The sequence below is a fragment of the Carassius gibelio genome, chromosome B19, assembly GCF_023724105.1.
Source record: "Carassius gibelio isolate Cgi1373 ecotype wild population from Czech Republic chromosome B19, carGib1.2-hapl.c, whole genome shotgun sequence".
Lineage (NCBI taxonomy): Eukaryota > Metazoa > Chordata > Actinopteri > Cypriniformes > Cyprinidae > Carassius > Carassius gibelio.
Genome location: NC_068414.1, coordinates 12,817,364 through 12,832,971, shown reverse-complemented (window position 1 = coordinate 12,832,971; position 15,608 = coordinate 12,817,364). Strand labels below are relative to the sequence as shown.

The window sequence follows — 15,608 nt, the reverse complement described above, 5'->3', positions numbered from 1 at the left end:
TTGTTACAGAAACTAAATGATAGCGGTTTTATTCATGGATCCTACTCTTAGATAAAGGAAAGTAAGACTCTTCAGACACTGCTGCTTTGTTCTGTGGGACTCAACCAAATGCAATGTCTTCATCATTTTTGTACAATCACAATTTCTTTTTTTTTTTTTTACATCTCATAAGGTACACTATGTACACATTGTGAGCACTCCAAGATGTCATTTAACAATCTCACAAACTGGATTAAAGCCCTGTAGATATGATAGGACATTTCAAGTAATTTCATATAAAAATAGAGCATTTCATTTTGCCTCTGAAAAAAAGTTGTCTAAAAATACAATGTGTGCACAGCATTAGAAATGCATAGACGTACTTCAGATCCTGCTGCTTTTTCCAACAAAACAAAAAGCAAAATAAAAAATAAGACAAAATAGATCCAATGAAATTAAAACCAATCCGAACCGTGGCGATGCGCTGTCCTGCTGATATTACAGCGCTTCATCCACAGTTATATTGCTGGTGCGTGCTGTTGTTCGGAGTGGAGAAACCTTCTCGAGGAGTTCATGCTGTAAACGACTTCTGAAAACACGGGTGGATGGGAGAGCATTATGGGATGAAGATCTCTTGCTGAGGTTGCCATGGAGTTAGGAGTCACTGGTTGCTCTTGCTCTGTCGATACAATCACAAATCACAGTCAAATATGTCATATTTCAATCACAATGTTAAAGGGCTACTTCACCCACAAAACACTGACTTGCCCTGGTTTGGTTCTAAACCTGCAGGACTGACACTCTTCTATGAACCCACAGCAGAATTGCTGACGTTCCCCATTAGGGGCATGGGCTTCTGAGCTCCAAAACACAAGTGGGAACTGAAGCAATTCTCGCTGGTACCTCGTGAACAACTGTGTTAAACATAACAGACAACGAAAGCATTTTTTGAGGATTAAGCCTAGGAATGAGGCTGAATATCGCCAACCCCCCTCATGATTCAAAAATGCACAATGCAATTCGATTCTGTCACTTCAAATCCATGCTGAAATACATCTACTCTGACTTATCAATAGAAACAGACCAAGCAGGTTTCATATCCCAGTATTACAGGCAACTTTGCATTCACAGTTGCATGCATTTAACTTTAATGCATGCTGTGCAAATACATTTCTCCTGCCTCTGTGCTGCATGTTAATTTTTTAGGGCGATCCCTTTAATTGGCACATTCAGTTTTTCTTAGTAAGCTCTGCCTCTGATTGACATTCTATTAGGAATAATAGGTAGTCAATGTCCCACCATGCAGCAGGGACATCAACGACCGATACGGACCAAGCTCTTATGACTACTGTTGCAAAATGGCATTCAGTATTGGTATATTGTTCCCATATATTAATATTTATACCCTTATTGTCCCCTTGGCCTTCAGTGGTTAATTAAAATGATGAGTGAGTTTAGACCAGTGGTCCTCATCCTTTCTGATCCCCTTTGTCTGAGAATACATTGAAAGGCTTTCCTATCTGGGCTGATATGTACTTCTGTTGTAATTAAAATTAAATCTAGGATGTCAGTTTAGTGTTGTACTTTACTTTTTTATTTAATTTTTTTTAGTTGCTATAGTTGAGAAGCACTGGTTTAGACCATTTTGTCTATCTTTATTTCACCTGAATCTTTACTCACCTTCATTAATACAACATTTAGTCAGAAACTGATGGAAGTAAATTACATATTTTGTTTTGGTTGTCTGTTTTGTTTTCAGAAGCGTGGGAAAATCACAGCTTAAAAATACAAAGACTAATAAATCTGGCATCTCACGAACACCTTAAAACTAGTGTGGTTTCTAATATTAAAATCAGTTCTGCAATCCCCAACCAACATACCGCACACACACACACACACACACACACACACACACACACACACACACACACACACACACAATTCAAGTATTATTGCACTGAGGCTGTGCCAAGAGCTACAAAGTTCTGCCATGTATCGATCACCATTTAAGCTCAGAACAAATAAACACCCCTCAAAAGACTTTGCTTTTTTTTGTTTCAATTAGACATTGAGATCACAATTTAATCTCATTCAATTAGAGAAAGCAAACGTCTACATCTGTGGGGGAAAAAAGCAGCAGCAAAACATCACACCATGCTGAAGCTTAGTCTTAAACACCGACAGCCACGGTCATGAGAACAGCAGCAAGCTCCAAACCAGCACATCATCACGGCACACAAGGCCCGTGTCTGACTCTCACGTACAGCCTGAGGATTTTGAGAAGCCCGGACAAGCTCGTCTTTACAAAAATCCTGCAGATGCGCCATTGCTGCCTCATTCGCTGTGTCACGAACAGCAAATACAGCCCAGACTGCAACCACAATACAAGACACAATTACACAACGCTGACCTGACTCAACTCACTGATCAAATGGAACATGACCTCCATTTTTTTTAAATCACTGTTTACAACAATGGGGGGAAATCAGCTAATCATGAAAATGACACATTTTAAAATATCTTCTAAAATAGGCCATCAGAGCTATGATCACCCTCAGTCTGACTGCGTCAGCATCCCACTAACCAACTCAAAGCAACTCAATTTAGATCAGGGCGTCACACCTACGGACGGTTTTCTCAAATCTCGCCCTCTCTGTCTGTCACATGCACCAATTTAGATCACTTGTGATGGGGGATACTGTAAACGCACACAAAATAATCCAAAATAATTATCTGCCACTGTACTGGACAAACACATTTACATTTAATAATCAATTAATCAAGTTTAATAATCAACAAATAATATATTTATATATAATATATAGCAAAACCCTCCTCTGATATAACTAACTCCCAATGCAACAGTTTGAGCAAAACAAGAAACACTAGCATAATGGTTGGACAAAACAATATGAAGAAGATCCAATTATTATAGGGCTTAATCTCATCTGTGCAGGCTACAGTGAAAAGCCAAATGTTGTGTTATCTTTTCACTGTCTTTATTCTATAGGTTGTGATATAAGCTGTGTTGAGACAATAGTCTGTACAATTGTGACCACATACACAAAGCATGACAAGACTTCATCAGCAAAGTGATAGCAAACCTTAATATTCACTTTGAAGACCCTGTTTCCACAAAAACTGATGACAGAGAACTTCCCAAAGCCAACATCTGTGAAAGAGCTGCAACTGCTCATACTTATTCACAGAAACCACTGATGAAATGCAAATAATACGGAGTCGTGAATAAAACCTAAACTGTTTTGTCAGAAAAATTGCCTGACAATCAGCTAACTTAAATATTATTAAACCACTGTTGATTAGTTTCGGAGAGTGGAGTGAGAAGCCTGTTCCCTCTTTCAACAGCGGGAAGATGTTTCTATACACAACATACAAATGGAGACCATTCAGAAGATGTATGAGTCTATTCTAAGGATTAAAGCTGTATAACATCCAAAAGGCAGAAAAACACTTTAATAAAGAAATACTGCCTATTTCCCAGGTGTTCAGATTATTTTATCCAACCGCTATATACTCTGATAACACAAGTCCACAAATGGCTTAATCTCTAAATGGGCCAAAGACTAAATCTTAACCATTCAGTAGTGAGGCACGAGCATCTCGGATAATAAACACCAAGTGACATTATGAGAACTGAGTGGGCTGAGGCATCTGTGGTATTATACGACACTGCATACACATGAACAGACATGTTGAAATGATTCATCGTGTCAATGAGGAGTAGAGCACCATAATAAAAAATAACACACACATTCCATCCAGACAGACCAGACAGTTTCACCTTTTTCTTTTCTTATCAGGGTCGGTGATCCTGGGTTTTGTCTGCTTCGGAGTCTTCTGCGTGGGGTTGGACATTTTCTCGTCTCGATGTCTTTTGCGAGCACTGGAGAAATAGAAAATAATAGTGTATATAAGCTTAAAATCGAATACTTGAACACGTAGTTTTAACAAGGTCTCATTTCCAGTAAAAAGCCATTTTCCTATTTGCCATCAATAAATGAAGACTCTGCCCAAACAGCAACAAGAAATAAAACAGCAAGTGACAGAATATCGTTGTATTTGTCATGTGGTTTGTTGGGTCAAAACCTCAGATAAACATGGAAGAGATAAGACTTCACGGTGAAGATGGATAATACATGGTGTCAACCATATGGAAGATGTTTTAATGGATTAATGACACAAATTGGGTGAATCTCATTGCAACATTTAACCCCAAATCAAAAGGAAATAATAAAACGGTAAAAAAAAAAAAAGAAACTTTGCTTAAAAAGGTCTTTTTAGGACCATTTTGATGTTTTGCATGGAGACATTATTTTCTTGTCAATCACATTTCTTCCCAAATTTTCATTATCATAATTCCTCTAGATATTGTAGCTTTTATTCTAAAACAAAATGGTTTCATATATTCTTACAGTAAAACAAGATTACTATAATACAGATTTAAATCTGCATATTTTTTAGTAATACCATCATGTATTAAAAAAAAAAGACATAACTGTATTGTAAGGAGATGTTTGTTTAAAATGTGTGTTAAAAAAAAAACACACCAAACAATGCAAAAATGTAAACATGGCTCTTTTTCTTAAAATCACATGATATTTCTTAGTCTATTTTGTATGGTGTAATATGACAAATTGACACTCATTTCATTGAGATTCATCTCATTCTAGAAGCAAATCAGTAATCCGACCACTTTAAAACACTAAACTAATGCTAAAATAATCCTGTGACCGGTTGGATAAACTGCCTAGACTAGTTTTACAAGCAAGTCATCTAATTTGTTTTGGAGACTTGTCATTACTTTTTATATCCATTTGCATAAAACGCAAACTGGCCTAATCTAAATGTGAAAAGACTGATCACCCATTGGTGAAGTGCTAGCAGGACAGACTAGTTCTTAAGACACAGTCTTAACATAGTAGAGATGTTAGTGCAAGTCAGTGGCAGCTGGAATTCATTTGGCAACTAAATAATCAAGCATCTGAAACCGTGCTTGATGAATGCTGATTCCTTATTAGCAGCATGCATGTTTGGAAACAGAAAATGTATATATATGGTGTCTTGCTACATACTTTGTTCCAGCATCTCTGTCTGATTCTTTATTGGGGGTCTCCAGGCCTGTTTTCTTTCCTGTCTTCGGGTCCATCCCGTCCTCCAGACGAGACAGTTTGCTGCCGTTGAAGCGTTCTGTGCATTTGGGAGGCTGTGGCGGCGGGGGAGACTCGGACAGGGGCTCTTGGTCCTCTCTGGAGAGCTCTCGCCACTGTTTCTGCACACACATGAATATCCAAATCAATATCTTCAGCATCAACACAAACGCAGTACATCTAGTCCAGTGTGCGGTTAATAATAACTGTTGGAAATACTCTAGTGATGACATGCCTGCACAGAGGAGTCTCCCATAATGTACTTGGCACCTTCCAGCACAGCCATGTAGGAGAAACGCAGCTGGTCAGGGGTCTGAATCAAACCCATCCGATACTTCCTCATGTCTAGGAGAATCTTTCTGATGTCCACCGCCAGTGGGTCTTTCCTTTTGTCCATCTGAACACATCAGCCATAGCGGAAAAGAAAAGCAGTGGTTAATTACCTCCAAGTCTGAGTGGGTGACAGACAGGAGAAAAAACACAAGTGCTAAACCTCATGATAACACTGGGTATATGTAGTCTTATCACTTGACACTGTATAATATCACTGTCTAACTCAAATATGTTAGTCCCAGATGGTTTACCTTTTTGGAAACACTCAATATTTAATAATATTACCTTATCTTCTCTTTGAACACAATATGTTAATATAAAGGCTAAAGTGCTTAAAATCAGACATTTCAAAAAGCTTTGGAAGTAATTATATTGTATTTTATGTTTTCATATAACTATAAATCTGACTTTTAGTGACTAACAGTCCATAGCAAAACTGAAAATTGCTATGATGGAAGAGAAATGCATTATTGTATTTGAAGAGTTTGGTTCCAAAATGCAATAAATCAATTTTGATTAATTTGAGTAAAAATAAAAAGTGTTTTCTTTACCAAGAAATCTTTTTTTTTAAGCAATAAATACATTGAAACAATATGGAAGTTATTTTTCATATTAAAACTGATGAAATTGCACAAAATAGTAAGTTAATCCACATATGACAGCCTCTGAACTTGGTCAATATTAATCTTATATAAAGGCACTGGACTAAAAATACATTCATCAGTCATCACTCCCAAAATGAATTCAACGGGTCATCTTGTTAATGCTATAAATTAATTACAGCAATATAATAAGACATCATCATGAACAACATCACATTAGTCCACAGAAATGCCAAAAATGACATTTCCCTTACATTCAACTTCCAAAAGTGCATTCATCTTTGCCATATTACATCGCCTCTGGGATGCCAAAGTCAGGCCATGTGGTATTGTGAAAGTGATAGATCTGTCTCGTCTCCCCCGTCTAAGAGGATAAACTAGTGCTATGTGTTGTTTTAACAAAAACATAAATGGCATTAATAAAAACACCTTGCATTAATAATCGAATGCCATTCACCTAATGAACGTGATATAGCAAAGCTTGTCACTGATCTACAGCTCTGTGTACTAAATGTATCTGAATAATTTCCATCTGAATGCACGTGATGGAGATTTACTGGTACTATTAATCACAGAACCAACGAAATGCGCATGACAGTCACATGATTTATCAGGCGGCCCTTGTTTGTGGATCACAAAGTACAAAGTAGATGAGGAAAACTAGGAAGCCGGGTGTATTCAAAGAGCTTCCATTACGGTCTAGACTGCGTGGAATGGTGCGCTGTGATTGGTTGTTACTGTCTGGAGAATGTGGAATGGTGCTCTGTGATTGGTTGTTATTGTTTACAGTGCGTGTAATGGTGCGATGTGATTGGTTGTTATAGTTTACAGTACGTGGAATGGTGCGATGTGATTGGTTGAGCAGATATATTGCATTCTGCAAAAAAGAGAGAGTGGCATTTGTTTCCGGTTTGGAAAAAAAGGCAGAAAACTTGACGTAATAGCTCTGTGTATATCGCATTTTAGGAAAAAATTTAAATTTTACTTTTCAATACAGACCAGATAACTGTTTTGGAACTAAGCTCTTTATTTATTCCTAGTTTTAGTGATCCAACTCACCAAAACGAGACAAGTGTCGACCAGAGAGAATGTTCCCGATCGGCCGATTCCTGCGCTGCAGTGGACCACTGCTGGACCTTGGTCCATCCCAAGTGATCCCGACTCTCGAACCTTGAACAGGAAATTCAGGAAGCTGGCTGGGGATTCTGGGACGCCAAAGTCAGGCCATGTGGTATAGTGAAAGTGATAGATCTGTCTCGTCTCCCCCGTCTAAGAGGATAAATTAATAACAATAAAAAAATAAATAAACAAAACAGAATAGACAGGATTTGTATATGACATTAATATCACTGCAACATAGAATTGCAATTAAAATCAGCATGAGAAGACATCAGATGGCATTCTGTGAGCAAGAACGTGACTTTCAGTGGTCAATGTGTGAAACTTACATTTGTATTCTGGAGTTCCAGCACTCTGGTGGTGTAATATGACTTTATGTCCTCTGACACTAGTGTTACCACAAATCGAGTGTCACGGAACGACATCTCTCGCTCTTCTTGTGTTGGCCAATATTGTGCACACTTTTCCTGCAGTAAGGTATGTGTATAAATAATGAAAAGTAGAACAGAAAATGTATTTCCTTTGTTTAAAACTCATCTGTAAAAGCTAACAACTTCCTGATCTTTCCTGAAATGATGTATTGAAACCCAAAGGCTGGTAAAGAAGTAAATACTGCATTGACTGTGTTAAGGTCAGTGCTTAATTAAGATTTAGAAAACAAAGATCCTACATGGAGTCATGAGATGCTTTACTTACGTTCTGTGATAGTCTTATGACTTCACTATAAAAAAGAGGGTCAGTCTACAATGTCCAAAAACATACGACTGTGTGAAGTGAAAACACTGGTTGGTTATTTTAATTTAGCTGTCTAAGATGTTTTTTACTCAAACAGTTTCAAGTACACCCACTAATGGCATTTGACTCCAAATTTGCAATGATAACCAAGTCAATGCTAAATAAAGATGAGGAGATGTTGATGATAAAGAAAGATAATCTTAGAAAGACGATCTTTTCAAAAAGGGAAATAACCTTTACAAATATCATGTTTACATTTTTTAAACACTCATTAAATCATGTTTATCAGAAAATATATCAACTGCATTTATGATATTTGTTTTAATTATTTTAATTCGCTTTAATTTTTAGATTTTATTTATTCACATCAATTCACAAATTACTTTATTTTTATATTTCTATTTAGCTTTATTTCACAGCGTAGAGTAATTTTAGCACTTTCAAGCGGTTTTAGTTATTCTATGCTTATTATTATGGAAATGTTCCCCATCTATGTTATTTTAAGTTTTATTTCAATTAACTATTTTCAATAGTTATCAAGATCTACAGTGCACTTCTACACATATATGCTGCTTACATAGACTACCTAAGGCACTGCTGAGCTCTGCAATATGAACTAAGAGACAGACTTTACATTTCACTGTAGTATGAATGAGAGTGGAGGCTGAAAGCTCTTAGAGTGGTGCTTTTAAGGAGAAAAGGTTTGGATCAATCACGCCTACCGAGCCTTTCTCTATTACTCTGTTGAGCATGATAACAGCTTTGGTCTTCTGCTCCCAGATCATCAGCCAAAAGTGACCACAGGTGTTTCTCAGAGGACCCTGACAATACAGAAACACACACACACACACAAGTGAAGAATTAGTTGGGATGGGCCACAATAGACAAAAGAATGTGTCTTATGTAATAGAGAAAATTTGACCCAAACTCCAGACTAGATTTTCAGAGCTTTCGTAAGACAGATGAGCCGACTATCACTGGTTGATTTTGAAAAGCATGTCTCGCACCATCTCTAGTAGTTACCTATGCAAAAATCAAGTAATGCAAAAAATTCTAGCACACCTACACAACTGCTGAAAAAATATCAAACTCAAACTGCATCTCAAATGGCTGACTAATGTTTTTGAGAGCGTGTGACCTTCGAAATGCTACCCACACAGTTTGGTTGTAACAGACATTTGTAAAACCTACCAGCTGCCTACTTCATCCTGTAGTAACATCTCTGTAAAATAACTGCCAGAGATGCAGCAAAGGTAACTGTATTCTGCTGATAAAGGTTTTATTAAAAGCTGCTAAGTTGTCTACAGTCTTGTTCTGTGTGTCTGAGCAAAGCCATTTCACCACAGGTTTGTGTGGTGTGGAGACCATCCCTGGAATTAGTCCACTGAAAATAACAAAAATATCTGCTTAAGGCATCTTAGTCACAAGTCAAAACAAAACCTTTCTAGCTCTAAAAACAATGAAAATATTTATTGAAGTCCTATGACTGTTTCTGCCCCCGATTTCTCATATTCATATGAGAGCAAGTCTCATAGTTTTAGTGTCAAGCTGTTTTTCCACGCATTCTCATAAAATGCACAAAATAAACCAAATTATCAGTTTTCTGCAGTTTTTAAAATCAGACTTAAGACTTGCTAAAACCTTTTTAAAGACTAAACTTTTTTTACAGAATATGTAAATATGTATTGAAATCAGTTTATGTACTAATATATCAATAAAAAGAAGTTGATCAACATTGGATATTGATTATGCAATAATGATGTGTTTAAAGAAAGGCTATAAACAGATTATTGTGCTAGAAAAAAAAAAAAAAAAAAAAAAAAAAAATTATATATATATATTGTCACGGGAGGAGCACAAGACAGACACAGTGGGCGTGGCGTCAGGCCTCGGAGAGGCTTTTATTAACAGAAATCATAAAACAAAGGGGATAAAAGTGGCCAAAGGGGGAAAGTGTCCAAAATAACAGGGAATCTGGTGTCCTCGTCGTGCTGCGGGATTTGTGTAGGTCGGGCAGTGTTCAACAAGGAAGGGTCCAGGTAAGGGGCGGAGTCCGGCGGCCGCACGCGCTCCCCTCCTTGGTCCGGGGCGCGAGGGGCGGCGGCTTCATCTAGCGGCCACATCTCTCTCGTCGGCCGCGGCGCTGGTAGGGGATGGACGGCCCGGCATCCTGGCCCGTCGGCCGTGTATACGGGTGCGGTTCCCTTCCGGATCGCGGGTCCGGCAGCTCACGTCTTGGTGGCGCGGGAGTCCCTCAACGCACCCTTCCTGGACCCACGAGGACACCAGTGTGCATGCACGGGGAAGAGACCGGTCTCCTGAGGAGAGGCGCGTTGGGCTTTTAAACAGCGGCGGTAATGAGGCTCCACTTCCTTCAGGTGTGCCCCATCACACGCCGCCAGCCCTGACTCATCCAGCGCCCCTCCTCTCACACACCCACTCCAGTCGGGAGCCTGGTGAAGGGCGGCGATTTAGGACGGGGTGCCGGTGATAATCAGGGAGGAGGCAGCTGACTCGTCACATTCCCCCTCCCAAGCGACATCCCCGTCATCAGGGCGCCGCCCACACGGGAGTGCTACCATCCTCAACCAGGCTCCAAACGGTCGGAGTGGGCGGGGCTTCCTCTCCGGGCGGTCCTCCCTCTCGCAGCGCACCAGAACAGGGACAGAGAAACCGGGTTTTAGTGACAGCCTCAACCAACCACAGGGTAAAATGACAATGGAAAAGTCACTTACCCCTTGTGTGGTTGGGAGGCTGTCCCCAGTTTTCCTCCGTCCCAGTCTGGGTTCTCACGAACGTTTGCAAGCGAGAGGGAGTGACGTCACCAGACGTTTCCCAACTGCGCTGTCTAGGCTCCGCCTTGCCCGCATTCTCCACCAGTGTCACGGGAGGAGCACAAGACAGACACAGTGGGCGTGGCGTCAGGCCTCGGAGAGGCTTTTATTAACAGAAATCATAAAACAAAGGGGATAAAAGTGGCCAAAGGGGGAAAGTGTCCAAAATAACAGGGAATCTGGTGTCCTCGTCGTGCTGCGGGATTTGTGTAGGTCGGGCAGTGTTCAACAAGGAAGGGTCCAGGTAAGGGGCGGAGTCCGGCGGCCGCACGCGCTCCCCTCCTTGGTCCGGGGCGCGAGGGGCGGCGGCTTCATCTAGCGGCCACATCTCTCTCGTCGGCCGCGGCGCTGGTAGGGGATGGACGGCCCGGCATCCTGGCCCGTCGGCCGTGTATACGGGTGCGGTTCCCTTCCGGATCGCGGGTCCGGCAGCTCACGTCTTGGTGGCGCGGGAGTCCCTCAACGCACCCTTCCTGGACCCACGAGGACACCAGTGTGCATGCACGGGGAAGAGACCGGTCTCCTGAGGAGAGGCGCGTTGGGCTTTTAAACAGCGGCGGTAATGAGGCTCCACTTCCTTCAGGTGTGCCCCATCACACGCCGCCAGCCCTGACTCATCCAGCGCCCCTCCTCTCACACACCCACTCCAGTCGGGAGCCTGGTGAAGGGCGGCGATTTAGGACGGGGTGCCGGTGATAATCAGGGAGGAGGCAGCTGACTCGTCACATTATATATATATATTAGTGCTGTCAAAATTAGCGCGTTAACGCATTCGATTAATTTGAAATATTTAACGCGTTAAAATAAAATAACGCAATTAACGCGGTTGCAGTTTTTTTTATTTCCAGTTGTGGCCTATGTGTGTTCAACGTGCAAAGAAATATGGATAAGACCAAGGAAGGACTTTTAGACGGAAAGTTTCAGTATAAAACTCTGCCGGATTACTCTTCAGTCTACCACAAGAAACATTATGACTGTATGACTGTAACAGAGCGTAAATCAGACCTTTCTGTAACGCTAACGTTAATAAGCTTAAACGAAAATAAAGAAATAATTGTGTAGCGGAGTATTTTTTGTACACAGTGCCGCAAACTGTCAATCACTCCTGTACGCGCGCATCACTGTCCTCCTCGCAGCTGCAGCAACTTGCGCTCTCTCTCTTCATCAAGCTTTAAAACAAAAAGGGGACAAAAAGATCATATTGTCTTTGTGCAAAGGCTATAGATTAATTAGATAAATGAATATCTAAATTTGTGCCTTGCCGTCTACGGTATTTTTTTAGAACTTAGAAAAAAGATGCTGCAGCCAATGAACAGCCAGTGGGGGCTGCAGGACGACTGAACCTCCGCAGACAGTTTTTAATGTTTATCAGACAATAAATACTCAAGATTTTGCTTTAGTATAACTCACAACGAGTTTCACACACCTTCTCCGGCCACGTTGAGTTGTTGACACTTAACAGTGGGAAAAGCGACACATGCGCTATTCACTTGTATAATTTAAGGGTGAATGGGTAATGTAGTTTCTGCTCTGGGTGGGATGAATTAGGAAGCTTGCATTGTGAAGGGCGCTCTGAAAATCGGCAGTGCAGGTAAAAGATTAAAACCTCTATTAAAACAGATGTCCAAATGAGCGTACCGGTATGCTACAAGCACGTTCTGGGCGCACGGAGAGGTGGCGGTACGCTCAAGAGCTATATTTGGAAGTGGCGGTACTGAGTACTGGTGCTTACTGGCCCACTTAAAGCACTGGCAATGACTATACTTTGGAATTTTTTTGCAGTCCACTTAGAATTCAACATGGAAATCATTTTTGTTTTTTATTGGCATTGATTGTTTTGAAATTCAAATGGTACTTACATGCCTGTGTTTTTATTTCTGTAATAAATATGGCTTTCAAGCCAACAGTTAATTTGGAGGATATTGATGGTTTATTGCAGGTATGTTGTTTACATGAGAAAATCTGTGTTACAAGTTAAACAAAAATTCCAATAAACAATCATATTTTGAATTTAAATAGTTTCTTTGTCTTGAGTTTACATTAATTATTTACATTTTACATTTACATATCCAAAAAGTTTCAGTCTTTTAATTGCGATTAATCGCGATTAATCGCGATTAATTTTAAAAAATTGTGCGATTAATTAGTTAATTTTTTTTAATCGATTGACAGCACTAATATATATATATATATATATACATACATACATATACATACATACATATATATATATATATATATATACACTGAAAGCATAATTTTTTTTATTTCTTCCTTCATGAGGCATGGAACAAAAAACTACAAGTATTCACTTTCATATTAAATTTCAGATACAGTGTGTCGTGTTAAAAAAAACACCACTAAAATTATTGTAAAACAAATTATTGTGAACAACTCTGAACCAACAGGTCTGCAGAATGTGCAACAGAACATGCAACATCCACATTGATTTTATTCGATCACGGCCTTAAGTTTAATTATCACATTAGGACATGTCGTGATTCACGTTTTTCTGTAACCTATTAAAGATTCTAATTTTAATGAAATTGGAAATAATGAAACTCTTTCAAACTGCACTTATGACTTTTTAAGGACCCGCTCACCTGGGTAAGTATGTATCTTCTCTGGGCTTCTTCCATTAACACCAGGCTGGCATTGATGTAGTCATTTTCTGTGTTTTCTAATTTCACTCGACTGTGGTCAACTGATATGTTTGGAAAAAGTTAAACAACGTCAAATGGAGGATTACATACAGGTCAGTTGCATTACAATGACGAGAGATTAATCCGAATCTGACGTTACTTACACGGGCTCACGTCTCTGTATCGGTTCCGATTGCGATTCTCCGGATACTTGGCCACTTTGAAAGCACATTCATGTGATTGGTTGCGTATTTCCTGGAAAATAAACATTCAAACACTTGAGTATTTTCTGGAAAAGAGCTTCAAAACAACAGTTAAATCAGGTCATCACTGATACATTGATACATGTTCATCAAGTTTAATTTCGGTTAGCTGCCCAAGCCCATGCCCATTACTGTAAACACAGGACAGGAAAAACACATTTAAAAGAAATTAGCTGATCACGTCAGTTGCGATTGAACAGCTTCCAGAAGCAGTAACGTAATATTACTGGAAACATAAATCAAGGAAGCTACATGTTGTTTATTTAGTTACAGACAAACTCACTCAACACAATTTTGAATGAGGCCTATATAAGTATATGCTTATTAAATTGTAATTTGAAAACAATTTAATAGACTTTAATAGTATATTTTTAGTTAATTCCATTTCAGCATCTTAGGCTATTCTCATGGCAAACACACACACACAAAATGCAAGCATAATAAATACAATAAAACCCAGCAAATAAGTTACATTACATATGATTTTTAAATACTTTTAAAGTGCCCACTGTTTACGTGTGTAGGATTCAAAATATAAAAAAGACTGCATGAAAGTTTAAATACTGTCCTGTTGTTTTCAGTGATTAGGAACACATTTAGTCAGAGATAATAGGAAAACCTAACATTTTCTGTTTATAATAATAAACCTGTCAGTTAGAAGAAGCGAACAGCTGTTATTCATATAAACGGAGGGGATGTGTTGCACTGTTGTCATAAAAAGTCTGTTCTAAAAACTAATGTGTTGCCTTCAAAATCAGCCTTTTTGGCCATTAATGTCACTTTAAAATGCTATTTACAGTAAGCAGTTACATTACGATACATTATGATTTCGTACTCTTAGACTATGTCAGTGAGCTTTCTGTTGTTATAATAAAACAATAAGTAACGTTATAATAATGAAGTTAAACAGACTACGATGCCCAGACATGTATACACTCTAGTTGTTTGACTCGGTTTTGGGGCACAGTTACGGTTTCACTCACAACACTGGAGTTTACAACAGAACTAACGTTACCACAATAACATCCCGGCTTCACAGCTTCACTTTCATTTCATTCAACCAAACAGTCAGAAGGAGAACAGTGACAGCACACGGAATTAACGTTTGTAAGGACACAGGGAGATAAAAGGAGACTTCTCCTACGGCTACATGTAGATTGCGTGGCTCATTAGCATGCTAGCTGTGTTAGCTTCACTTACTAAATAAAGGTTCTGCCAGCGGCCCTCTGAGTCTATGTCCTCAAACTCCTGCTCCATGTCTCCGTCAGTTCCTTCGGCTTTAAGCTTGTTGTTGTTTTATTGAGAATGAACGTCACAGCTGTCGAAATCGCTCATTTCTTGTCCTCACACTGAACCGCTGAGAGAGTCTGTCAGTGTTTGTCCGTGTCGCTGACATTTGCGCCGACGAGAAGCCTAGTTCACTGCGCATGCGCTGTGTGAGGAGAGAGGCGCTCATCTGCGCATGCGCATTGAAAGAGCGCCTTCAAGACGTCAGAGCAGAGCGAACATGTCAAACATTTGTCAGTGATTTGGACTGTTGGAAATGCATTTATTTCGTTTTTATTATTTCATATAAGATGATTATTTTGTGTTAAAGTTTGAAATTCATTTTATCAAATGTAATTTTGTAATGATTTACATAAATGGACGAGAGAACATTGTTATCTGTCAAACCAGATTATGGAGGCTTTTCTGCATTTATAGAAATGTTCGTATGGGCTCTACTATATTAGACAGAATTCTGATTATTATTATAATGTTTTGGTATCAGCACCACTATTACTATATAATAAGCCTAAATTAGCCTATACACTTTAATTAGAGCTTTACACACACACACACACACACACACACACACACACACACACACACACACACACACACACACACACACACACACACACACACACACACACACACACATATATTTTCT

The 15,608-nt window shown here is 39.4% G+C and overlaps 1 protein-coding gene across 1 annotated transcript; it reads right to left on the bottom strand.

The window, feature by feature from the left end:
- On the bottom strand, positions 1 to 15,100 carry LOC127978847 (tyrosine-protein phosphatase non-receptor type 2). Its single transcript, XM_052583790.1, has 10 exons — positions 14,876 to 15,100; positions 13,577 to 13,667; positions 13,374 to 13,474; positions 8,659 to 8,757; positions 7,531 to 7,668; positions 7,142 to 7,351; positions 5,383 to 5,544; positions 5,073 to 5,269; positions 3,782 to 3,883; positions 1 to 658 (listed from the first exon to the last, which is right to left on the bottom strand). The coding sequence occupies exons 1-10, from the start codon at positions 14,930 to 14,932 to the stop codon at positions 634 to 636; spliced, it is 1,182 nt and encodes a 393-aa protein (XP_052439750.1). The 5' UTR covers positions 14,933 to 15,100; the 3' UTR covers positions 1 to 633.
- Positions 15,101 to 15,608: the final 508 nt, after the last annotated feature.

Excerpts from the sequence above, each read along its gene's own strand:
- LOC127978847 (XM_052583790.1), bottom strand. The coding sequence starts at position 14,932 with ATGGAGCAGGAGTTTGAGGACATAGACTCAGAGGGCCGCTGGCAGAAC. Across the intron at positions 13,668-14,875 it reads GCTGGCAGAACCTTTATTTA|GAAATACGCAACCAATCACA; the intron begins GTAAGTGAAGCT and ends TTTATTTTCCAG. Across the intron at positions 659-3,781 it reads CCTGATAAGAAAAGAAAAAG|AGCAAGAGCAACCAGTGACT; the intron begins GTGAAACTGTCT and ends TTGTATCGACAG.